This window comes from Lithobates pipiens, unplaced genomic scaffold, assembly GCF_037356315.1.
Source record: "Lithobates pipiens isolate NorthernLeopardFrog02 unplaced genomic scaffold, aLitPip1_a1.2 Scaffold_13, whole genome shotgun sequence".
Taxonomy (NCBI): Eukaryota; Metazoa; Chordata; class Amphibia; order Anura; family Ranidae; genus Lithobates; species Lithobates pipiens.
In genome coordinates, this window is record NW_027507718.1 from 271,102,752 (window position 1) to 271,129,413 (window position 26,662).

At 41.3% G+C, this 26,662-nt stretch overlaps 1 protein-coding gene across 1 annotated transcript; it reads right to left on the minus strand.

The window, feature by feature from the left end:
- Positions 1–677: 677 nt before the first annotated feature.
- On the minus strand, positions 678–26,210 carry LAMTOR3 (late endosomal/lysosomal adaptor, MAPK and MTOR activator 3). The gene is made up of 7 exons (XM_077476620.1): positions 26,098–26,210; positions 23,988–24,024; positions 16,859–16,893; positions 14,271–14,329; positions 10,695–10,828; positions 2,006–2,069; positions 678–1,076 (listed from the first exon to the last, which is right to left on the minus strand). The coding sequence occupies exons 2-7, from the start codon at positions 23,994–23,996 to the stop codon at positions 1,003–1,005; spliced, it is 375 nt and encodes a 124-aa protein (XP_077332746.1). The 5' UTR covers positions 23,997–24,024; positions 26,098–26,210; the 3' UTR covers positions 678–1,002.
- Positions 26,211–26,662: the final 452 nt, after the last annotated feature.

The window sequence follows — 26,662 nt, forward strand, 5'->3', positions numbered from 1 at the left end:
CTGCTGCTTAAAGGAGAAGTCCAGCCTAAGAACGTTTGGCTGGGCTTCTCCTATGGATCACAGGAGTGCAATCAGTTTTGCACTCCTGTGACCCGTTTTCAGCAGAGAGCGGGCTGAAGTCCGCTCTCTGCTGACATCATGGATATCAGTCCACGCACCGCGACAATGGGAGTCTGGATTCGCCAGGTGCCTGGACTGACACCCGGCTCAGCGAGCCGAGAGCCTGAGATGACTCACTCTGCCCCCTCCACAACTCAGTGCTCCAATGAGGCACAGATGCAGCATGGGACCTATGCTGCATCCACCTAGGGAAGTTTGATGGAGGAAAAGAAAACCATTCTTCTTTTAATGGGCAGGATCGGATATTTCCTGATCCATTCAAAGTGGTGGAGACACTTTGAAAGTGAATATCAGCAGGTGAAGGGTTGGTTTTTTGTAAAAGAACCTGTCACTTTTGCCATATATAGGAACAATGAAAGTGTGTCACAGATTTAAAAAAAAAAAAAACTTAATATAAATTTAACATTCTATATATGCAAGTTTTACTTTGAGTAAAAATTGTGCCAAATCTGAGCAATGAAGGAAATATAAAATGAATTTAATAAGTTGTGTTGAGACGTGACAGCCTTATGCAATTGTAGCGAGAAGGGAGGAAAAGAAGTAAAAAGGACTCAGGGTTAATATTAAAACAAGCTGTGTTGATTTACAATTTATTTGTAAGGTTCTTGCTAGACAAGGAATAATATGATTTCATACAAAATATTCCCCAAAATGGGATCATTTCCTCCACAGTGATACTCTTATTGGTGTGCATCTGGATAGACGTTACAGAATACAGACCTTTTCTACAAGCTATAAGAAGTGCACCATTTCCACAGCAAAGCAGAGCTCCCTCCTAGGCTGTGGAGTAGTACAGGTTCTTTAGGCTGTTTAATAGCGATCAGCTTTGGAAACAGCAACTCTCCATCATGTGAAAAGTCCATAAAATCATAACTGGATTGTTCAGGAGTTTTCCACAACTTGCCGCAGTTCTTCAAACAAAGGACCAAGCTCTTTCTCTAAGCTGAGTATCAAACCTTAGAAGAGAAAATAAAACAATTAGAATTAACATAAGCAGGCACATACGGTGCAACCTCAGATATAGACAACTCGACGCATCCACATGCAAGAATCTTTGTTACAGAGTGAATACAAGGTAAAATAATCTTGCGTGTTTTGGCCCACGGCCTTAGTCATAGAAGGACGTGGGCTGAAACACCCAAGCCTTTTTACTTTGTACTCACCCTTTAGCAAATAAAGATTTTTGCACGTGGATGCTTCGAGTTGCTAGCTTTCCATTTCGGTTATTGCTTCAGCCTGGGTGTATGGAAAACACTTTGAGCTTGTGCTCCGAGACTGCGTGTCCCTTGGGGATCCGGATAAGCATTGCTCTTTTCCTGCACGGTTATAGTGCAACCTGCCTGAGCTTTGGTACCCATATTGCTCACTACATCACCACTTCGTTAACCAACAGTGTTTGTTACAAGAGATGTGACTGGTGCGAGCTGTCATAATGTAAAGTACATACAGTATTGGGTTTGGTTTAAGCTTGCTTATGCAGCAGGGCTTTAGCTGACCGCATTAGTGGGTGAATTGGAATACTTATACGGCCCCTGCTAATGCTTGTGTGTCTGAAAGAAGGCTGCACAAAAAAAACAGTAGTACTGACCTGTTATACTCTGCGGATACAATTTTAGGACAGATACTCACTTTCTGATACATTATTATACACGATTTATATAGCGCCAACAGTTTACGCAGCGCTTTGCAATGTATAGGGGGGGGGCAACACAATTACAGTTCAATACAAAAGGTACAGGAGGGCCCTGCTCATGGAGCTTACATTCCAAAAGGGAGGGGGGGGGGGGGTGGTACAAAAGGTAATTTGCATACTTGATAGCACCACCAAAGATCTGAGAAAGTTTAAAAATGAGATGTATATAAAAATCTTTTTAAAAAGACATACCTGTGTTGGCATTGCTGCTGGCTATGAAGCTGACAACCAGTGGCAGTCTGTTGAACTGCACTATCTGTAACACAGACAAATGATTTAAGACACTGCAAAGTCATGATTCTATAATTATTAGATTATATAATAATAATTAGATTATATAATATAAAAAATACATAGGTTGCTGCTGGCGACTGTTCCTGAAAAAGCTTGCTAACCTAGTGGTCATAGTACTTTGAGTCAAAGACCTAGATCAATTATGCAGACACAATATTTTTGACTTCACATATGGCCAAGTCACTAGCATTTTCAGGGAGGTCAACAGAGCATGTCTCATTTTTTTTTTTTATTGGTGTGCATATCTTCTTTAACCACTTTCCGTGCTATATCCGAAAAAGATGACTACAGAGTGGGCTTCCAGTGGCGGGAGGGCATCAATAGACGTCCTCTCGTGATTGCACTGCTTGCGTGCCCCCTGATCTGTGAGTCCCCCAGACTCAGCCGATCACAGAACAGGGTAAAGTGCCAATCACAGTGGCCCTTTAACACATGATCAGCTGCCAGCCAATGACAGCTGATCATGGAACTAAACAGAAGTAAATTATTGCCTTTTTTCCCCTTGCGATCAGAATAGAAGAAAGACGGTAACCGGCTTCTGTTACAGGAACATCGGTCGCAATCTGTGCCCGCCAGTGCTGCCAATTAGTGCCAACCAGTGTCACCTCATCAGCACACATCAGTGAAGGAAAAAAATTACCTGTTTACAAACTATGACAATTTTTTCTATTTTTTTTGGTTTCTTTAGCAAAAAATAAAAAATCCAGTGGTGAATAAATACCACTAAAAGAAAGCTCTATTTGTGTGAAAAAAATTATAAAAAATTTGTTTGTTTTGGTACAGTGTTGCATGACCGCGCAATTGTCATTCAAAATGTGACAGAGCTGAAAATCAGCCTGGGCAGAAAGGAAGTGTAAGTGCCCAGTAAACAAGTGGTTAACATGGAGCAATATTTAACGTGAAAAAAAATAAAATAATTAAAAAAAAAAGCTAAACTCCAGTAAAAAGCAAAACTACTTAATTGAAACACATATACAGAATATGCAACAGGACAACCAAGATGATCTTGAAGAGGAACTTCACTCTAAACCTCCATTTATTAAATTCTTTTATTTTTTATTTTTATTTTTTTTACCCTTTGCTTACCTGATTCTGGGTTATCCCCACCTCAGATACTCATTCACTCAGCAGATCCAGCGTTGTTCTGCTGCAAACCGCTTCTCCACTGCCACACCGCCATATTTCTTTGTGACAATATCAGGAGGAAGCTGTTCCTTCCAGGTTTAGGCAGCCGTCTACCACCCCTCTGCTCCTTCCATGAATGGGTGCCTATACCTCCTGGGATACAGTATGTGACATTTACATCCCAGGAGGCTTCAGAAGTACAGTATCATTTTGGCCAAATCCAGAATGGAGAAGGGGGGCTGGCTGGAATGTGAACACTAGAAAACGAAGATAAACAGCAAAATAAAAAGGCTATGCACAGCATAGTGATGTCACTGATACTTTTACATGGTAATAGATGTGTTTGCAAAGGCATTTTGTGCTACCAGAGTGACTATTTGTGGCTTTTTAGGGCTATATTTAAAAGAAAAGTATTTGTGTCTGGAGTTCAGCTTAATCAAGGACCCATCTTGCTTGTGGAGTAGAAGGAGCAACAGTACCTTTATGAAGTCATCTCTTATAAGCATATTCACAATGTTGGACTCATAGCACTCTGCCGACCCTCCCTCTCCAAGACCTTCCATGCTACAAAAGGCCAATATAAAACACAGATTTTATGTATCTATTTAATTTTAGCTGCATTTTAAAATACATGTTTCTTCTTTGTCCCCATGGGTATTTACCAAAAGTATTCATGTCCTGGAGTGCAATGTAACACACAAAACTATTCAGGTACCCAAGACTTGGGGTCTTATATATATATATATATATATATATATATATATATATATATATATATATATATATTTTTTAGATATTTACATATACACACACACACACACGTTCTCGATTCCAATGACTGCTAGCCGGGGGGGGGGGGGGGGGGGGGGGAACCGACTCCCTTTCATGTGGCCACTGTCACAGCCAATCACAGTGCTCACATGATTACCTATCCTTCCTGTCCCACAGGGTGTACAGTCCCTATTAAAAGCTTGCCGGGACTGGGTGGGAAAAGGTTAAGTATTGCCTTAGGCACAAAGCATTGCTGTATTGTTTCTAATATGATCATCTCCTAAGATCGACAGCTTTATCTAGTGGCCATAATGTGGTATTTTACCTGAATACTAGGGGAAAAAATGACTGCATTTTGGCCACTAGATGGAGCTCACAATCACAGGAGCCATTCATAATACTAGCATTACAGAGATTATCAAAAAGCCCTCCGGCAAACGCTGCACTATAACCAAAGTGAAATGTATAATATAAGCAGCCAGCACCAAAAAAAGTCCAGTACCAAGCACTTCTTGCACAAATATAATATATGCTGTTTGAAGATATATCACAGAGATCATTATTATTCACTTATTGTGTGGACACTTAATATGGGACTCTGCATTCGTTTTCTTTTTTTTAAATCTTTTTTGATTATTTAATCGTATTTAATATTCATTAATTTATTAATTATGTAATTCAGTCAAGCATTACAGAGAGCATTTGTTGTGATACAACTTGATTAAAAAAAATAATTATATATATATATATATATATATATATATATATATATATATATATATATATATATATATATATATATATATATATATATATATATATATATATATATATATATATATATATATATATATACACATACATATACATATACATATACACACACACACACACACACACACACACTATTGTCTCCCACAGCTGTCAAAGTCAGTCAGCCAAAGAAAGGGGAGAGGGGACGGGCCAGGGCTCCGTGTCTGAATGGACACACAGACCTGTGACTCGGCTTCAGTGCCCCCATAGGAAGCTGCTGACTGTGGGGGCACTCAATAGGAGGGAGGGGCCAGGAGCAGCAAACAGGAGACTGGAAGAGAGGAGGATCGGGGCTGCTCTGTACAAAACCAACTGCACAGAGGAGGCAATTATAACGTTTGTTATTTGTTTTTTAAAACAAGCCTTTACAATCACTTTAAGTAATCTAGCAGGACTTAATTTTCTGACTACAGTTCCACTTTAAGACATTCCCAAAACAAACTTTTTATAGATAGATCCCCCTGGTGTATTCAAACACCTAATAATTGTAATGACCATATAACGAGACTGGATATTATTTTATCTGCTTGGAGTTCAGCTTTAAACATATATCTGTAAGGCTTTTAACAGGAGCAGTGAGTTATTACTAAGGGCTGGTGCACACAGGACATTTTTACAGCTGCTGCTAGGGGAGTTTGACATGCAATAACACCAATGTATAGACATGACTAAACACAAAAATAAAAGACGTTCTTAAAACGTCCTGTGTGCATGAGCCCTAAAGAATCAGTATACAATAGAAAAGTGAATCCTTGCTTCTGAAGCTCTCATTTAGTTTTTTCAGGTAGCAGCTACCTCTTTCCTGCTTTGGCAGCACATATAAATGCGTTTTTAGATCTAGTTTCTAGTGACACCTGCAGGTAAAAACTGGCACTGCCTCTATTTATTGAGGCATCAAAGATCGCACATGGCATACTGGTATTACCTGAACAAGGGTTAGAAAAAAAGATTTCAAAATCCATTACACAATAATCTCTTACGCTGAATGTCCCATTAACTAGGATTTCAGCTTTGGTTAGAAATTGAATGGTATGTTGCTATTGTTTAGCATAATTGGATAATGTGTACTAGATAGCATTGCTGTGCATTTCCCCCCAAATAATCAAAACATTTTGTCAGATCCAGTATTGCATTGGAAAAGCAGTGGGGCACCTCTTCCTTGACCCCCCCCCTATAGTCATCTTACATGTACTCTCTCACAATCCCTTGCTCCTCTGCAGCCAGCAAGAATACCCAGCATTCAGGACGTCAAAGCATGTGACTTGCACCCTCTGTGATCGTGTCCAAAACTAGAAACCAATTACTAGTCCTGAGCACTGGGATATGACCAGGTAAGTGACATGACCACTCCCCTGTGTCACTGACCTAGCCAATTTCAGTGCCTACTGTGGAGCAGCAAGGAAACGCATGTAAGGCAGCACTGCGGCTTAGTAGTTAGCAAATCTGCCTTGCAGTGATGGGCTTATTAGTTCAAATTCCGGTCAGGATGTTATCTCCATGGAGTTTGCATGGGTTTCCTCTAATTTCCTCCCACACTCCAAAGACATTCTGGTAGGTTAAATGTCCAAATTGGTCCTGGTATGTGTATAGATAGGGACCTTAGACTGTAAGGGCAGGGACTGATGTGAATGTACAGTATGTAAAGTGCCAGGTAAATTGACAGTGCTATATAAATACCTTTATTATTAACCACTTAGAATACCCCAGAAGAATTTACCCCCTTCATGACCAGGCCATTTTTTTTTTGCAATACGGCACTGCATAGTTTTAACTGACAATTGCACAACGTTGTACCCAAACAAAATTGTATTTTTTGTTCCCACAAATAGAGCTTTCTTTTGGTGGTATTTGATCACCTCCGTGGCTTTTATTTTTTTACGCTATAAACAAAAGAGCGTCAATTTATATTAAAAAAAAACATTTTTTATTTTTTGCTATAGTAAATATCACAAAAAAAAAACAAAAAAGTCGAGTTAGACCTAACTCCTTTTCTGGGAGTCTTCCAGGACAGCCATAAGACCTAGGGCTCCTCCTACCAGGATAGGAAACACGTTAACCCCCACCAGATAAAAGGGCAGTCCTCCAGGCCCCATGTCAATATTTCTCAAGAATGGAAACAAAAAAGTGTAGCGCTATGTTGCAATATATAAATACATATGAAACATAAAAGTGTATATAAAGTGCTAAATAGCAACCATAAGTGATGAATGAGTCCACCAGAAAAAGAGAAAACATTAAGAAAAAGTTCAATATTAATATTCTGGTGACTGTTCCACGGACACTCTCCAAAGTGTGAATTCCATTACAATCCAAGTGAAAGCATATTCCAAGGGACAAGTGTAGAAATCCGACTATTAGTGAAACCCTTTAAGGATAGGAAGAAAACCACCACCACCGTAGTTATGGGAGAGGCTTACCAGATGATGCTGACCAAGGTGAGTTGAGAGGAGGTAGAGAGAAGACGTTACTGGAAGTGGCAGGAGGAGGAGGGGAGGAGTTTTTGCCCTTCGTTTTACATTTCTGGAAACCATTAACCACTGGCCACCGATGATCTGACAGTCTGATATCGGGGATGAGAGATAGGATCTACCATCCTTACTAGGTTGATTTAACCAAACAAGCCTACTGTGACTTAGGAGGTGAAAGCCCCGCTAAGTCAACATTATCTGGTAAGCCTCTCCCATAACTACAGTGGTGGCGGTGTTCTTCCTATCCTTAAAGGGTTTTACTAATAGTTGGATTTCTACACTTGTCCCTTGGAATATGCTTTCACTTGGACTGTAATTGAATTCACACTTTGGAGAGTGTCCGTGGAACAGTCACCAGAATATTAATATTGAACTTTTTCTGTTTTCTCTGCCAAAGATTTCTGGATGCAGGGACCAATTGTCTCGACATACCCAGTAGCGGCTGAGAGAATTTGCCAGACAGTTTTGTGTCCCCTCCAGGTGCACTGCTGTAATTGAGGCTAGATTCCCTTCCGCCCATGATAAAATCTCCTGGGCGATAAATTGAAGTATCTGACTCATTGTACCTCCCTGTTTGTTGAGGTATGCGACAGTAGCGATATTGTCAGATAGAATCTGGAGCTTGTAACCCCTTATTTCTGTCTGAAATGCCTGCAAGGCTCTCAGAACCACTCGGATTCAATGAAGCTCTTGCTTCCCTTAAGGACCATTCTCCATGCGCCATTGTGTTGCTGAGATGGGCTCCCCACCCACAGGAACTTGCATTCGTTGTGATCCTCTGGGATATAGGAATGGACCATGGTAGACCTCTTCTTAGGTGAAGGTGTGTCCTCCACCACCACAACCTTCTTTTTACCCTGGAGGGTAACAAGATCCTTAAGTTCCAGGGAACTTGCGTCTCCGTCCCAAGTTCCTTAGTGGAAACAGCTGTAATGGGCATTGATGAAATCTTGCCCATGGCACTGTGGGAAAGCAAGAGGTCAGACCCACTGTCCTTGAGACTTCTCTCAGTGAGACCGACTGATTGGTCTGTAAGGCTGATATTGTTTGCGTCATTCTTGAGACCTTTTCCTGCAGGAGAAAAACTTTTTGGTCTACTGAGCAAAATTTGTATCCCAGATATGTCACTTTCTGGGCCAGAATTAAGGAAGACTTCTCTTTGTTTATTAACCAGCCTAGAGATTGAAGGAAGCCCTGTACGGGGTCTGGAGATCCACTAATAATTTTTGTTATGACTCTGCCACCACTAGGAGATCGTCCAGAGGATAATAGTTATCGCCTTTAACCTTAGCGGGGCCAGCGCCTCCCCCAACATCTTTGAAAAAGATGCATGGGGCTGAGGACAGACCGAAGGGGAGGGCTTGAAATTGAAAGTGCCGAATCTCTGTTCCCATCTTGTCTAGTCTCGAGAATCTTTGGAAGGCTGGGTGAATAGGGATGTGCAGATCGGCATCCCTCAAATCTAAAGTGGACATGAAGCAGTTAGGGTAAAGCAGGTTTTTGATTGAGAACATATTCTCCATACAAAAGTGCTGGAACCTGATCAAATGATTTAGAGACCAATGGTTCAGGATAAGTCGATATTTCCACAACGGTTTTCTGATGACAAGAATGTGGGAATTAACATCCTTGCCTCGATCCGACTGGGGAACTGGGACCAGAACCTTTTGATCTATCAAGTCTCCAATTTGGAAACCCAGGGCTGTCGCTTTTACCTGATCTTTGGGGGAGGGGCGGTGACCACTAAGCGCTCTTGTGGCTGGCAAGAAAATTTTAGCCTGCACCCATTGGTCACTAGGTCCAGTATAAATGGACTTGAGGTGACTGCTGCCCATTGTGGGAGAAAAGCCCCCAATCTCCTCCCATTGGGAGACACAAGTCACTGTGACTTGGCGGGTAGTTGAGGAGGGTTAAACAAGATGCCCCCTTTACACCTGCCTTTGTACCCTGTCCAATGCTTTTTGGGCCAATTGTCCCTTTCTCTTGGACCTTGCTACCTACTTTGGCCACAAAATTGTTTTTTCTAGCCGTCGGCTTTTTCTTGTTCTCTGGAAAGGCCTTTTTTCTATAGGCCATGCGTTCCAGCGCCTGTTGCAGACCTGGGCCAATAAGATGATCATAGACCACATAGGCATAACTTTGAGACAGCGTCGCCTGACCAGGTTTTAAGCCATAGGCTTATTCTGCCCAAATTCACTAAGGCTGAGGCCCTAGCTGTCGTTCTTATGGACTCTGTGGAAGAATCGGTCGAAAACCCCACTGCACGAAAGAGGAGAGGGAAAGATTGGCTTTAAATTTAAAATTTCTGGCTACACAAGTGGATGCAAGAGCTGGTTTAAAAGTCCCAGGCCCTGGGTAGAAGGATATCTCCTCTTTTATCCATCGGATCCCCAAGCATGCCCATATTGTCAAAGCTAGGTCTGAGTTTTTTGAAACTTTTGAAAGAGGTGCCTCTAACTTAGGATTTTTGTTCCATGGCTGCGCTGCATCCTCTTCAAATGGAAACCTTATTTTAAGGTTACCAGAAAAGAAAAGGTTTTCTCTCTGGATTTTCCCACTCCAGCTTGATAGTATCAAGAAGGGAACTATGCACGGGAAAAACCTCTAGCCTTTTTCTTATGCAAACCTTCGTACATAAAGGTCATGTTTAGACAACTGTACCTTCTCTTTAATGTCAAGTGCCATATAGCTAGCCTTTAATAAGTCCTCTGCATCTTCCAATTGTAACTTCCTTAAGCCCTTTGCGGATTTTCTATCACTGGGCCCTATATCTGACTCCAATTCTTCCGGAGAAAAATTGGTAGATCTGGCTTCAGCCTCAGTCTTCACTCTCCGCACTCTGCTGTGGAGTGCTAGGACAGGCTGAGGGGACTTGGATTTTAGCAATCCGAGTTTAAAATGAGCTGAACGTGGACATAAGCTCATCTTTAACAAAATTCAGCATTTTTTGACAGGAGACTACCGGGTCATCCTTCACTAGGCTGTCTATACAGGTGTGGCAAACTGCTTGCTCAATGAGGAGCTTAATTTGTTTCCGCAAACCGCACATTTCCAGACATTGCCACCACCGGGCACACACACACACACACACACACACACATATATCAGCTTCTAAGATGACGCGGTGGCATGCGCATGCCCCTTAAAGCATCCACTGTACAGCTACAGCGATGCAAGCAAGGGAGCCGTCATGCCGCCATCGGTAAGTAGTTAAACAAACGGCACGTGTAAAGGTCACCCTATGCCAAAAAAACGGTGCCAAATACTAGGTGAATAAGTTCACTTTCATTGGTTCCTATCACCAAAGGTGTGCTGTTGCTTCATTCTGCTTTTAAACTGCATTTTAGAAATCAAACTGCAAATACTTTCTTAATTAGTATACTTGAATCTATGGATGCAACATCACATACCTGATATGTGTTATAGTAGCAGATGATACTCTTGTTTTTTGAGAGTCCCAGTTTACTTCCCTGGTCAGTAGCCAGCGCAAACGTAGACAGAAAACTAGGCCGCAAGGCATACTCAGGAGCGTTTTCATTTGCAACTATTTTGAATTGAACAGAAAGAATTTATTGTTAACATTTTCTTTTCAGTCTTTTAACCACTTTGGCACTAGAGTAACTTTTTCATGTTTTTTTTTTTTTTTTTTTTGCACACGTGAAAATTAATCTGCATTTCTGCCTATAAAATTTACTTAAAACTCCTGGAACATTATATATTTTCTGAAAGCAGAGGACCTGTAGAATAAAAAGATAGTTGCTGCAATTTTTATGGTGAACGATATTTGCGCAACCGCTTATTAAAATGCATATTTGCAGGAAAAAATATAATACAATGAATTTTAGTGCAAAAACACACACAATACAATACCCATTTTTTGGTAAAATATAAAAGATATGGTCACACTGAGTAAATAGATACCAAACATGGCAAGTCTTATAAATTGTATGCGCTCTAATATAGCGAGAAACTACGGTGCCCAAAAATATGATAGACAAAACTTTAAAAGTCTTTACAGCTCATCAGATTAGAATAAAATGTGAGTTGTAGTGCTAGAATTAGAACTCACAGTGTGCCACCTGCACTGGCTATATAGCCGCAGGATCACTTTCACTTTATAGCCGGGAGCAGGCTGAGAAAAACTAGCACAAGCTGGTGGCTGCTACAGCAACCATTAGCATGTGCCTAACCCAACACTCTCTGGACATGTGTACTACATCCAAAGAGCTGAATTGATCAAAGTGGTTTACAATATACTAAAAACTAGGCACGTTATGCTCAAAATAAATTTTGCTTACATTACATAAGCCATGGTTTAGGCTGGTTGAATAAAGAAAATAAATGACCAGATAGGTGTATAGTGGTAATTTCCTAATGGAAATTAAGCTATACAATGATGAGCTAGTGTTTGTTAAAGCAAAAACTAAAGCCTCCTATTATTTACAGCCAAGGGAGCTGCCATCTTAAGATGGCCATACATGGATCAAAATTCATCCAGTTCAGCAGGGACCATCTGAATTTCAATCCATGTATGGGCACCCTGGTTGTACGCAAGTCGACCTATCGATTGACTTGTGTACAACCAGCCTGTCAGGGTTTTTCTCCTGGCTATAACCGGTAACGCCAATTGTTGAGTTTTCTGCCAGCAGGGAAGGCTCCCCACCGGTAGAACACAATAGTACTGCGGGAGGGATTTCACTGTCAACACAGACTGTGCTGATTGGAGAATCAAGCAATTTCCCAAATTAGTTGCATTCACCACAGGTGGAAGGAAAGAAAATTAGATAATGTTTGGCCTGCCTTACACCTGGTTTGATCTGCAGTTGTCATGGTGACCAGTTATGACACCAGCGTTCATCATGATAGCTTTGATTCCCCAGGGGTATATTAAATATACATGGTAACAGTAGTCCTGCATCACTACTGTTGCCATGTATATCCAATATACCACTGAGGAATTGGAGATGCAATGAAAAAACTGATCAAACCCCATGGGTCTTAGCATCGTATGTCAGACTCCGTAACAGAGTCCATTGATTCTGCTAAGAGTTCATTCAGTTGTTGGTGATGGCCTATGTGGTGAACATGGAAGCTTTCTGACAATTTCTATCACACAGCGGTGTATGTATCATTCGATTGGGACTGTTGTACTTATTTTATAGTTTCAAACAGGGGTGGACAAAAATCAATGACTAAAAAATAAAAAATAAAAATAAAAAAAATGTATTTGAAGTATAAATGTATAGATTTTTATCAAATTTATGCTTTTGGGGTCTATCTAAAGATCGTTTTCTAAGATACATTAATAATTTTGTTTATTCAGCATGAAATGGAGCTTATAGTTATGTAGCATGAGGCTGTGTATTCTGCAATATTTACATCTTTGGTAAACTCATTCAATGAATTCAAGGTCTGCAAGCTGAGATAACGTGCACTGCTTTGATGCATTCACACAATTTCACAGTAGCCATGAGATAAACCAAAGTTCAGGAATATTACTTTATCCCATTGTTTTGCAAACCAATGTACACTACAAACTGTATGATTGAATCAGTTCTGATATTGCCATTTTACTAACCTGACAGCTTATTATTCTAAATAGGAAACCTTCATTTTGTTTGCAAATATAAAAAATTCTAACTACCAGCGAGAATAAGTCCTTACATTTAAAGAGCACCTGTCATTTCAGATCCATCATGGCAGCGCCCGTTAGGGGGCATCCACTCACTTGCTAACGCCACATTCCTCACCTTGTTGTGTCACTGCCACATCACCCTCCGCCCCATTAAAGTGAATGGAACTATTGGCGAGTCAACAGCGGGTTAGAGGAGGAGCTGCGGGACAGAGATCACAGTTGCTCTTTAAAAATTCTGATTTAAACCAAGCCTTTTTACTGGTGATTTAAATCACGATTTAAATAGACTTGATTTAAATCAAATCCACCCTGATTTCAAAGTGGACTTGCATCATTAGTTTTAATTTTTTTGCACCTTATTGATGTGTTTTGTATCACAATATTATTACTGCAGCTGAATTTTGTTTATTTACTATAACTGGAGAGTGCAAAATCTGGTGCAGCTCTGCATTGAAACCAATCAGCTTCCAGGTTCTATTGTCAAAGCTTAAATTAACAAGCTGAAGTTAGGAGCCAATTGGCTACCATGCACCAGCTTTTGCACTCTATAGTTTTACTAAACCAACCCCGTAGTATTTTGACAGTATACACTGGCCAGCAGCTGCTGCTGTTGATGGACAGACTTTTTCCAGCACGTCCCTTAGACAGAAGTCAATCAATTGACTCCAGTTCAGCAGGGACAGCCACATACTCCTCAACATTCGGCTGGTCCCTGCTGAACTGGTTACATTTTAATCAAGCAGTGTATTGCCAGCTTTAAGCCGGGTACACACAGGCCGAATGTCGAGAGACAACAGCTGGTTCAAAAAAAATTAAATAAAAAAAAAATAAAAAAATGACCAAAGTTCAGCCCGTGGGTATATCGGACATGCATACTGGAAAATAGATAGCGCTGATTGGAGAGTTCTGGAAGGGGGGGGGGCATACCCTCTGTCATAACACAACAGCTCAGCATGGGAGATCGCTGAACTAACTTGCATGGTTAGTACAGCAGCTCCCGACCAGAGCTGAAAGATTTTTTGGGTTGAACGAAAATAAACGAATAATAAGTACCCAGCTTACGGCTGCTCACACCTCCGAATTTTAGTTTGGGGAGGTAAAAAAGCCTGTTTGTTGCATCTCTAGTGTGGTTTCCATCAACACGTCATTTATTTTTTTATTTATTTTTTGGATGAAAGCTACTGCATGCAATAGGCATCGAAATGACACCCTACCACAACTGCACAATGTAAATGCAGCTTTAATCCACGCTGGTTGGAAGCTATTGTTGACTAACAATTTGAGAAATTGATTTTTATAGTATTCATACACTGAAGATGTTCTTTCCTGTGGCATACGCTTCCCTTCCTACCTTTAAGAACAGGAACACCATCTCTGTCAGAAACCACAATGGCATGAAGTCCTTCCACACTGTAAAACCAAAATAATTCGATTGAATGTTTGTGGGATAATGCGTTCATTAAAATGTCCCAATAAACCAAAAACGGAAAACAATTGCTAAATACATACTCCGCTATGAAATGTATCTTACATACAGTCTGTCCTCTGATTTTAAGTAGATTTAAAGACAGTTTTGTATAGTTTGATTCATGTACATACGTTTTTTATTTTTAATGTGTCACATGGTCCATTTTTCTGGGGAAGTGACAGTTATTTTTTTATTTGTACAGGGGTTATAACCTTCCCTTACTCCATTCATAATGAAAAAAAAAAAAAAAAAAAATGTTTTGCCTATAGTTCTACCTTAAATACTCCTCCAGCAGTTAAGCCCCATTGGCACCCATGGCTGCCGTAGACTCCTAAACCTTTGTGTCGTGGCCAAATGCTGTGTGATTCTGACAGGCAAAGCTACCACGCTAAAGATGGCCATCAATGGCTCGAATCTTGGTCAGTGTCAGCAGGGTCTGAGATTCGATCCATCTATGGGTAAGGCTGGTTGTACTGATATTGACTTCAGTACAACCAGCCTGTCAGATTTTTTGCATGCGATTACTGTTGGCGGCTAGTGATTGTGTTCTGCCGACAGGGAAGGTTCCCCACCAGCAGAACACAACAGGACAGTCAGTGTTGATGGGGTAATCGAGTGATTTTCTTTTGCTGCAAGAAAGAAAAACTGCATCATCTATGGCTAGCTTAACCACTTGCCGACCACTGCACACACATATACGTCGGCAGAATGGCACAGGCAGGCAAATGGGCATACCTGTAGGTCCCTTTGAATTTTCTGCCTATCGGGCACACGTAATGTAAATAAGGCATTTCCCTGTTTTGCCTAGCAACATATCATCGGGAGCAGTGATCTCTGTCATGTTGTAGTGAGCCCATCCCCCCCTAAAGTTAGAATCACTCCCTAGAACACACTTAACCCCTTGATCGACCCCTAGTGTTTAACCCCTTCCCTGCCAGTGTCATTTATACAGTAAATTAGTGGCTATTTGTAAATCTGATCACTGTATGACAAAGGTCCCAAAATAGTGTGAAAAGTGTCCGCCTTTACTAGTTTAAAAAAAAAAAAAAAAAAACATTTATAAAAATGCCATACATCTATCCCCTATTTTGTAGACGCTATAACTTTTGCACAAACCAATCACTATACACTTATTGCGATTTTTTTTTACGAAAAATATGTAGAATACATATCAGCCTAAACTGTGGAAGAAATTAGTTTTTTTTTTTTATAAATTTGAGGATATTATAGCAAAAAGTTAAAAATATTGCTTTTTTTTCAAAACGTATGCTCTTTTTTTGTTGTTTGTTTTTATAGCGCAACAAATATAAATGTAAATTTTTGTTTGGGTACAATGTCGCACAAACGCGCAATTGTCAGCTAAATCGATGCAGAACAGAATTGCAAAAAATGCTCTGGTCAGGAAAGGGGTAAATCCTTCCAGGGGAGAAGTGGTTAAAGTGTTTCTAAAGGCAGAAGTTTTGTGCAGCAGCGCACCCCCCCAATGCTTACCTGTGCCCCCCACCTGGATCCAGCGATGTGAATGAGTGCCTCGGCCATCCTGGGACTCCCTACTGATTGGCTCAGACATCAACGGTGCCCTTGCCTTCTGCTGTTAGCCAATGAGGAGAGAGGGTGGGGCTGAACCACGGCTCCGTGTCTGAATGGACACACAGAGCTGTGACTCGGCTCAGGGTGCTCCCAGAGCAAGCTGCTTGCTCTGGGGGCACTCAACAGGAGGGAGGGGCCAGGATCTCCAGCAAGGAACCAGAGAAGAGGAGGATCTGGGCTGCTCTGTGCAAAACCATTACATAGAGCAGGTAAGCATAACAGGTTTGTTATTTTTAAAGAAAAAAAAACAACAAGATTTTAGTATCACTTTAAGGTTGAATTTGATGGAGTCGTGTCTTTTTTTGCTCAATCAAACCATGCAATTAAGCCCAATGGCTGAGCATTCCTAATACCCTATTACACTATACCATGATGGGCAGCCTCACTAATCAATAGGAACGTACATGAGGCAGAAAAGGTTGGGCAACCCTCAGCACTATTAGAAAGTGTCAAACCTTTGCCGGTCAGAATGATCTGAGATTCAGCTGTGACAGGAAGATCTGGGAAGAAGCTGCAAGTGTGTGCAGGAACCTTTCTGTAGTGCAAGCTCACATGGCCCACACAAGTGTGGCAACTATGCTCTGAATGCAGGAGCAGTGCAGAATCATTGCCACATCACAGGAAGCTGCATTAGATGGACTTCACCAGCAGGATCAACAGCTATATGTTGGACTTTTCATGGGGACTAAAACTAAGTGTGGATGCACTTATAATTACACGCTAAGGCACACAGATATTTATTTATTTTTATGGTAGGATATAGTTCTACTTTTAATATTACACGCCTATAGCTGGGCATAGAAGGAGAAGCAAGGGGGGACTGAACTATGCCACAAACAAAGCAAGTACGGTTGTCAGTGTATAAACAAAAACTGCCTTACCTCGGAAGCTTTTTATAGAGGAACCGCCTTAAATCCTGTTTAAGAAAGCAAAAAACAAAAAATTGTTATAAAACTGCCATAATCATGTTATCAAGTGCAAAGTTTCTCCACAGCTGACAATGGAATAATCACATGTATCATTGTGATTGTTATCACCACACACAACTGTAGACTGCTGCAGGCAAACTTTACTCAGATCTCACAGTAGACAATTTAAACACACACACACACACACACACACACACACACACACACACACACAAATGTGAGCACACAGGTTAGAGACATAATAAACCCTGAAATACTTTGCAGCTTACAAATCCTTAAACGTGACGGCTGCGTTTTTTTTTTATTTTTTTCATTTTCATCTGGTGATCTGGCCAGTAACACACTTTTTGTCTTAAAGAGGAAGTAAACCTCGATGGGTTTTACTTCCTCATTTGCTCACCGCAAGGCCTGCAAATTAAAAGCATAATGGACTAGTATGCATTGCATACTAACCCATTATATGACACCTGCAAACGAAGCCTGCGCTGTCCCTTATGCAGGCCGCGTCCATCTTCGTCCCTGTTCCTTCCGGGGCCGTGGACTCCGACTCTGTGACTGGCCGGAGCCGCATGCACGTGGAAGCCATCAGTCATACGCTGAGGGAAGAGACAGCACGGTGGTCTGTTTCTTCACAGCACATGCACCAATGATGACACTGGCGCACTACAAGTGAAATATCTCCTAAACGAGCACTGTTTAGGAGATATTTCACTTGTAGTGTGCCAGTGTTCTTCTAGGCTTAGTGTTATTCTAGGCTTAGCTATAGGTAAATGTCACACAAAATGTCACACAAAAGGATTTACAACCACTTTAAAGTAGAACTATAGGCACAACTTTTTTTTTTTCATTTAACCACTTAAAAGGACCAAGTCTATTTTTTTTTCCCCTATATGTTTACAAATGAAAATCATTTTTATTTGCTAGAAAAATTTTCAGACACCCTAAAGAATAAAATGGCAGTCCTTGCAATACTTTATGTCACATCATATTTGTGCAGCAGTCTTACAAACACAATTTTTTGGGAAAAAAATAATTTTTTTTTAACTAAAAATAAAGAAAACAAAAGTTAGCCCAATTTTTTTTTAAATTGTGAAAGATAATGTTATGTCGAGTAAATTGATACCCAACATGACAGGGTTCAAAATTGAGCCTGCTTGTGGAATGGCGACAAACTTTGACACTTAAAAATCTCCATAGGCGAAGTTTAAAAAGTTCTACAGGTTACCAGTTTTGAGTTAAAGAGGAGGTCTTTTGCTAGAATTATTGCTCTCGCTCTAGCGATCACGGCGATACTGCACGTGTGGTTTGAACACCGTTGACATATTCCAGCGCGACTTGCGTATGCGTTCACTTCTGCTCACGAGCATTTTTCAGAGAATATGAAAGATAACACAAAAACCTCTCTTTCACTCATGGTTAGTGTTTGGCTGAAACCATTTAATATCAACTGTGTTTACTCTTTTTAAATCATAATCATAATTTTGGCCTGATGCACACAAGTTGACACAAAGGGGGTTGAATGGCTATTAAAGGTAACCATCCTCACCTGTGATCTGTTTTCTTGTAATTAGTGTGTGTGTATAAAAGGTCAATGAGTTTCTTAACTCCTGACAGACCCTTGCATCTTTCATCCAGTGCTGCACTGACGTTTCTGGATTCTGAGTCATGGGGAAAGCAAAAGAAATGTCAAAGGATCTGAGGTGAGGATGGTTACCTTTAATAGCCATTCAAACTTTTGATCAGGGTCATTTGGGTAGTTTCTGTTATCATTATGATTTAAAAAGAGTAAACACAGTTGATTGATAATAAATGGCTTCAGCCAAACACTAACCATGAGTGATAGAAATGTTTTTGTGTTATCATTCATATTGTCTGAAAAATGGCCAAGAAATCATAAATTCTTCCAGGTTGTAAACTTATGAGCACAACTGTATGTGAGGTAACTTTATGTGCCTGGATTTGTTATATTACCACTTTAGCTACTTTGACAGGCTTATTTAACTGCTTGCCATCCGCCCACTGTCAAATGACCAGAACGGCCGTTCTCACCCACCCGCAATTCTTTAACCTTGTGATCGGCTGTGTCCAATCACAGCCGGTCACATGTAAACATGGAGGTGCCGGTAATCGGCTCTCCTCACCTCACACTGACTGAGTGTGAGGAGAGGAGAGCCGATTAGCGGCATCTCCACCCAAGGGGCCAACTAGGAATGTAATCAGGGCACTATTCAGTGCCCTGATTACAATAAAGAAATAAAGTGTAACAATATAGGGCCCACCAGTGGCAGCAATCAGTGCCCACAAAGTGCCCATTAGCCATGCCAGTCAGTGCTGCCCATCAGTGACCATCAGTGCCATCCATCAATGCCCATCTGTACCGCCTATCCGTGCCTACCACTGCCGCCTATCAATGCTGCCTATTAGTGCCCATCAGTGCAACCTAACAGTTGCGCATATTAGTGCCTCCTCATCAGTGTCCATCAGTTCAGCCTATCAGCGTACATCAGTGAAGGTGAAAAATTACTTAGTTACAAAATTCACTGACAGAAAAAAAAAAAAAAGTAAAAATCATTTTTTTTCCCCAAAATGTTTGGTCTTTTTTTTTTTTTTTTTATAAAAAACCCAGCAGTGATTAAATACCACCAAAAGAAAGCTCTATTTGTGTGAAGAAAAGGATATAAAATGTGTTTGAGTACAGTGTAGCATGACCGTGCAATTGTCATTCAAAGTGCAACAGCGCTGAAAAATGGCTTGGGCAGGAAGGGGGTGTTAGCGCATGGTAGGCAAGTGGTTAAACGTTTCTTTTAAAGGATAAGTTCATCGTTAAAAAAAATAAAATGTACATTTTTTTGCAAGCAAAAAAAAAGAAAAGAAAAAAAAGTGGATTTATTTTGAGCCTGTAAAACATTTCACCAGCAAGCAGCGGATCGCTGGTGCCATGCAGGTCTCCAACAGATCTTCCAGTGTATCTGTGTGCCTGTACAGGTAAGCAGATACAATCTGACAGGAATAAAGAATAAACTACCACGGCACTCCACAGCGCCTCATTGAAAACTACAAGCCGACAGCTGCAAAGGCTTCCGGACCTTGTCGTTTTCCATTCACAGAAGACTGTGAATAAGTGATGAAGACACATTTAGAAAAAAAAAACTGACAGCTAGCTAGGGGAAATCGGGGAGGTGCAGAGGCCGATCCGTTCGTTACAGGTTACATGAGGTGAACTTATCCTTTAAGTCTTTTGTGAGTGTCAGCCACCTCCTCCCCTCTCATCCATTCAGTAAAGCCCATCCACTGCCTGTAACACAATCTGGGAATAAAGGAGAGTTGATGAATGGCCAGAATCTTTTTTCTAAATGTATGAAATGGGAGGAGAGGGCAGTCTGCTGCAGCTCACAGAAGACTTAAAAGCTATTAACTCTCTTAGGAGGTGGATATTCAGCAACAGGAAGAGAACCTGTCATCACCGCTTACAATAGCTGCTTGACAGACAGGTAAGTGATGTAACTGCAGCTATAGGAGCAAAATGATTTTTTGACTAAATGCCAACTTTAACTAGAAGTGTAAGTATAAAACAGAAGCTCCGATGAGATTGAGCACCAGCTTATAACTGGTAGCCTGCATCTGTCCATAGTATATATCAATTACAACCACCTCTAATTCTCAATGTGAAGATAAGAGTTATGTTGTCTGATGTAGATTAGAATCTCCATCTATAAATTACACACACAGAAAACAAAGTATTCAAACTGTCTCCCAATATCTGCGTGTAGTTTGCTATGTCCAGCAACGAAAATCGGACAACAGATCGTCTTTTTTTTTGCATGCTAGTCGTATGACAGCATAAAAAAAAAAAAATTGGAAGTGATGTTATGTGTTGTAGTGTATTTGTATTGTATTTTGGGATGACAACTGTACTGATTAAATGAAAATCGCACGATCTGGTATCCTACGAGAATTTTTTTTGTGTTTGTCTGATCTGATAATTTTGGATGACCAGCTCACGAAAGCTCTGTACCAACGATCAGGTATTTTTCATCTGATTTTCGGACCGTGCGTACGGGCCATTAGGGATACATTAACTGGCAGAAACTGTCATACTTAGGGCTACGTTCACACTATATGCAGCAACCTTTTTTTGTGCACAAGAAAAACATAGATCACCACAAGGACACATAGAAAACAATTGTCTTCTATGTGCCCCTTTTATACTATAACACCGGTGTAGTGCAGAAAAGTGCATTTTTCAGCAGTACACTGGAGGGCGCTGTGCTGCACTATGGAGACATGAATGAAGCGTCATTAATGCAACACTTCAAATTAAAGCGGTTCTTCACCCTAAAGGGGAAGTTCCGCTAATCTGATCCCTCCCCCCCTCCGGTGCCACAATCGGCACCTTTCAGGGGGGAGGGGGGTGCAGTTACCTGGATAATCCAGGTATCTGCACCCACTTCCGGCCAGACCGCCGCAGACCCCCCGCCCCCCCGTTGTGTTCTGAGAAACACACAGTTCCCAGGACACAGCGGGGGATCTGAAGAGACGCGCAGCGCGGCTCGCGCATGAGTAGTAGGGAAACGGGCAGTGAAGCCGTCATGCTTCACTTCCCGATACCCTGACAGAGGATGGCGGCGGTGGCAGCAGCGAGACGAGCGATCGCTCGTCATCTGCCGCCGACATCGCTGGACCCTGGGACAGGTAAATGTGATTTTATTAAAAGTCAGCAGCTGCAATATTAGTAGCTGCTGGCTTTTAATATTTTTTTTTTAGGTGCAGAACCACTTTAAGTGAAAGAGTGTAAATAAAAGTAAATTGTGCGATATACACATCACATCTTCCTCTGCTTGACCTCACACAGACGCTAGGCCCAAATGGTATAAACACTGCATTCTACAATGAAGGTTAGTGTGAACGAGCCCTCAGAGGGACTTCTGAAAAACAAACATACAGGAAATATAAATCATTCATAGGCAAGCATGAAAAATAATAATTAATGAGTGAATATTGAGATTACTAAGCACAATAATGACTGGCAGTCAAAAATCAGTCATGAAAGGAACATGGAGGCTGCTATTGCTGAAAATGCTTGCCCATTACAAGTTTAGACTTTTTTCTGAATTTAATGGATTTGCTAATTCCTTGAAGGTCAGTGACTCAAAGGGGTTTATTTACGAAAGGCAAATCCACTTTGCACTACAAGTGCACTTGGAAGTGCAGTCGCTGTAGATCCGAGGGGGACATACAAGGAAAATAAAAAAATAGCATTTTTGCTTTTATATGATTGGATGATAAAATCAGCAGAGCTTCCCCTCATTTCAGATCTACCCCTTCGGACCTAAAGCGACTTCACTACCAAGTGCACTTATAGTGCAAAGTGGATTTGCCTTTAGTAAATCAACCTCCAAAAATATTAAACTCAGAGGATCAGCATTACAGGCAGTCGTAATATTTTTAGAAGGCGGTAAGGTTTACTTCAATTCTTTCAGGTAAATAAAGTTTAAAATATAGTTCTGTAATAATTCACTCTAAATTCTTCCCCGCTCTAACCGGTTCATGTCTTCCAAAACGTAACCTTCTTAACGCCCAGTTCTAGTGCCTCTTTAAAGGATAGGTTTACATTATGTAACATGTTGCACCCATATTCTGGGTGTAACATATTACAGATGCAGCAGCCCCTGCAACCCCTTCCCCCCAATCTCCCGTTTTGACAGCAAGTGGGGGATCTTCTCCCCCAGCTTGCGATCACAATAATAAAAAAAAAAATCATGGCCAATGCGGAGCTCCACCCACCCAGCTGTGTCATCCATTCACAGTGTTCTGGTAATGTAAAAACTACAAGTACCAACAACCTTTGCGGCTGTTGGATTGTAATTGTCAATGAACTACCACAGTGCTTAATCCAGATGACAAATACAGGTAATATACTGCTCCAGGTAGCAGTCTTAAAGCTTCACTTCCCCTGAACATTAATGAAGGGTGCTGGCTCTGCATGCAACGAACATGTGAACGAAAGGATCTGGACAGCCGCACTCCAATATAATCACCTTTACTGAATAAAAGAATCCGATATCTGATTCCTTCACCTCCATCGCTGTATGGACTGTTCTTTTATTCAAAGATTATATTGAAGTGCGGCTGTCCAGATCCTTCATTCGCATGTTCATAACACGGCGCTGTTGAGCGCTCTAGGTAGTTCATTGATTCTTCCTGTTAGAGCGTAACTGCCAGTCAATACGAGGTACAATCAGACAGCCAACACTAACAGTCCTGCATAGCACCTGCAATCTGCTGGTAGAGGGTGCAATGTTTTACAGGCTCCTAACAAAAAAAAAAAATGCATATTTTTTTTTACCTACAAAAAAAATAAAGTGCATTTAATATATTTTTTGTAAAGATGAACTTATCCTTTAAGTGGGTGCGTATGCTCAGAGGGACAGGATACACACCCCGATCATGTGACCACTGTGATTGGCTGTCACATGATTAAGAGCCTATCCGGTCAATCAGGACTAAAGACCAAGTGCGGTCTATGACAGCTCAGTCACTGTGCTGGGAGAAGAAACCTCGGCTGTCTATGGACACATATAATTGGCATGTGAGTGTTAAAGCCCATCCTTTCTGCTGCCTCGCATATGCGTAAAGTGGGCAGCAAGAGGTTAAACTGACTGAACCAAGTCATGGAGTGAGACTAGATCTTTCAGAACTTTTAGGAATGCGATCTCTTTCGATAACCCTACCCTTCAAGTGTGCTGCAACTACATGCTTGATGTTGGAAGGACAATGGAGGTGGCCATGTGATGCAGCACAGGCCCTCAACGTATTGCGACACAAGCCAGGGAACCTTCCTGATCTTATTTCTCTCTACTGCTTCAATAAACATATTACATACGAGCAGGGCCCTCCTGTCCCTTCTGTATTGAACTGTACTGTAATTTTGCTACCTACCCCCTCTACATTGTAAAGCGCTGCGTAAACTGTTGATGCTATATAAATTGTGTGTATAATAATAATAGTGGTAGAGGAAGTCAAGATGATGTACACTGGATTTCCCTTGAATCTACAAATTGAATAAGGCCAAGCCACTTACTTCAGCCATTTTTTATTGCAGATCACGTCACCTTTACCTGTAGGAAAAAAAGAAAAAAGAAATCTCAAAACATCCTGAGAATAAGGATTAGTGTCCCCACTGCGATTATAATCGGATCAATCTAGAACACGCTGACTTTTTATTTTATTTAATCCCGTATAAAACTTAATCGGCCCTGACCTTGGTTGTTGACCTATGACCCTGACCCTGACCCTAATCTAGATCAACCCTGATGGGTTTTTTTTTTTGCATAATTTTTTTTTTCCTGGTCTCCCAGCTTCCAGGAACGATCAGCTCGGTCTCACTGCAGGAAGCATGCTATAGAGTTCACTTGCAGCACAACCATAAACAGGTTAAAGTGTAACCAATCCCACCAATGTAACGGTTTCTCTGAACAGCTACATTCAAGAAATGCCTAGTGGCCATACATGGATTGTTTTTTCGATCAGCCGTGGGGGGTTTGATTGAACAAAAAAAAAAAAAAAAATGGATTCCTCCATCTATCTCACTTGTGTGGATGAAGGAAGACATCAACCCGCTGGCAAGCTGATCGAAAAAACAATCCATGAATGTAGCTGTTCAGAGAAACAGTTAAAATGGGGCATTTAGCTGCAATTTAACCCATTTATCCTCCCCGTTGTACTGTTGTATTCTGACAGCGGGGAGTTCTCCACTGTCAGAATACAATGATCAGCGCTGCAGCATTATAAAATTTTTCCAATATTCCCGTTTCGAGAAAAGTTGATCATTAGATCTGTCAAGCAGAAACGGCCATAGATAGTTTGAAATTCAGCCACTCTCTGATAAACTGGCCAAATTTAATCCATCTATTGCCAGCTTCCCTGACGTCCTCCCGCACCAACCTATAAAGACGGCCGAAGACCGGCACACAGGAGATGCCAGCGAGGGATGGAGACCGTTGTAGGAAAGGTAAGTAAAGTCCCTTTCTCTGCACTTTAAACTGAGACACTTACAGGAAGGCCCCTTTCACATTGCCGCGACTTGAAAGTAGCGCAATTTTGACCCAATTTCAGGGAATGCCTGTGTAAACTTGAGGAGGTCTATGGACCTCAAATCGCATCAAAGTCGGACCAAAGTAGTACAGGGACTACTTTGAAGTCGCACAGATGGTTATCATTGGAAATCATGGTGTACCACTTCCCATGTGACTCTGATGTCCAAAGTCTCACAAGTGTGAAAGGAGCCTAAGTCGTACATGCTCTTGCATCCTCTCTTCTTACTCTAACTCCGTACCGGCCACACTTGTTGATGCCAAGTAAGTGGGTGCCCTCTGTGCCCAACGCAGCCTATGGGGTCTCCAGTTTGTGCGCATTTCCATTTAGAACTACGGTATGCCGTTCCTTTATAGCGCATGCGGCGGTGACGTCACCATCTGCTGCTTTGTGGAATATTGCCTTAACGTTTAGGAGATATTCATTTTACCTACAGATAAGCTTTATTATCAGCTTTCCTGTATGTACAAATGACATACGTGACTTTACTACCACTTTAAAGGTCTGATGAACTGAGGTCACACAAAGGATGTTATTGCTGATCACCCCTTCTGATAACACTCCTTCCCTGGCTGTCATGCTAATCCAATGTGATCAGTCATTTCTGGATGGCCAGCCTAGAACACATATACAGAGTGCAAACTCTGACTTCAGTCCGCCTTTCCTAGCCTCAGAAGGTGACATAGCCAGACGATGGGCATTCTCAGAGTGAAATCAGCGATGGTGACCACTGTACAGGTTTCCTGCAATCAGCTTTCTGCAGATCTAAGCACAACTCTCATTATAAATGCAGCAACATCACTTTTTACACATCCATATTTAAAGTGCACACTTCAAATCCGTACTCTTCTGATATAGAAGGGGGCAAATATAGCATCATTCAGGAACTGGGGGCCTGGGGGTACCAAACTGCTGTGGAACAACAAGCCCCAGCATGCAGCCTTCTCTAGGTTCTGCAATCACCTACATAGGACAGGCATCTCCTTTGAGTACTGAGGAAGTGTGTGTAATGGGGACTAGCATGAGCACACAACCCCCACCCAGACCCCCAGTCTTCTAATGAAATGACTCCAATATAACAGGAGAAGTGCACTCACCACCACAATATCCCCCTGGATCCGATCTCCACACCAAACAGCTCTATTAGTTCACTACCATACAGCTTCCTACACAGCTACAATCAGCTGACCGGAAGCAGCAGTCACAAGACCATCAATAGCTGTCACTTGTGATTCTGCGTCTACGGGCAGCCATGTTTGTTGTGGGCAAAGATACTGGCAGTGTACAGTTCATGTTCCTTTCTGTTTTTAAGAGCTGCTATCATCTCAGTTCTTGTTCATTTCTCCTGATATCACACAAGCTGGACGCCTGATGAGTGTTTCTCTCCAATGGATGTTCTAACTTACCTATTTGCTGTTTCTCCTGTGTTATAAAGCAGTGTTTGTGCTGTATTCCTCTGTATCCTAAATGACTCTCATACACAATACTGACATAATCATTGTTCATTCTGGACCAAGGAGCTTTGTATGCACCTACAGTATAAATATGTGCTACTGTGCACAGCCCATACATAAAGAATAGGAACCGATACTGATAAATAATCCCAGCATACATGGCAAGAGAAGTGCTACTGTGCATCATAGTTCATGTATACAGAATAAG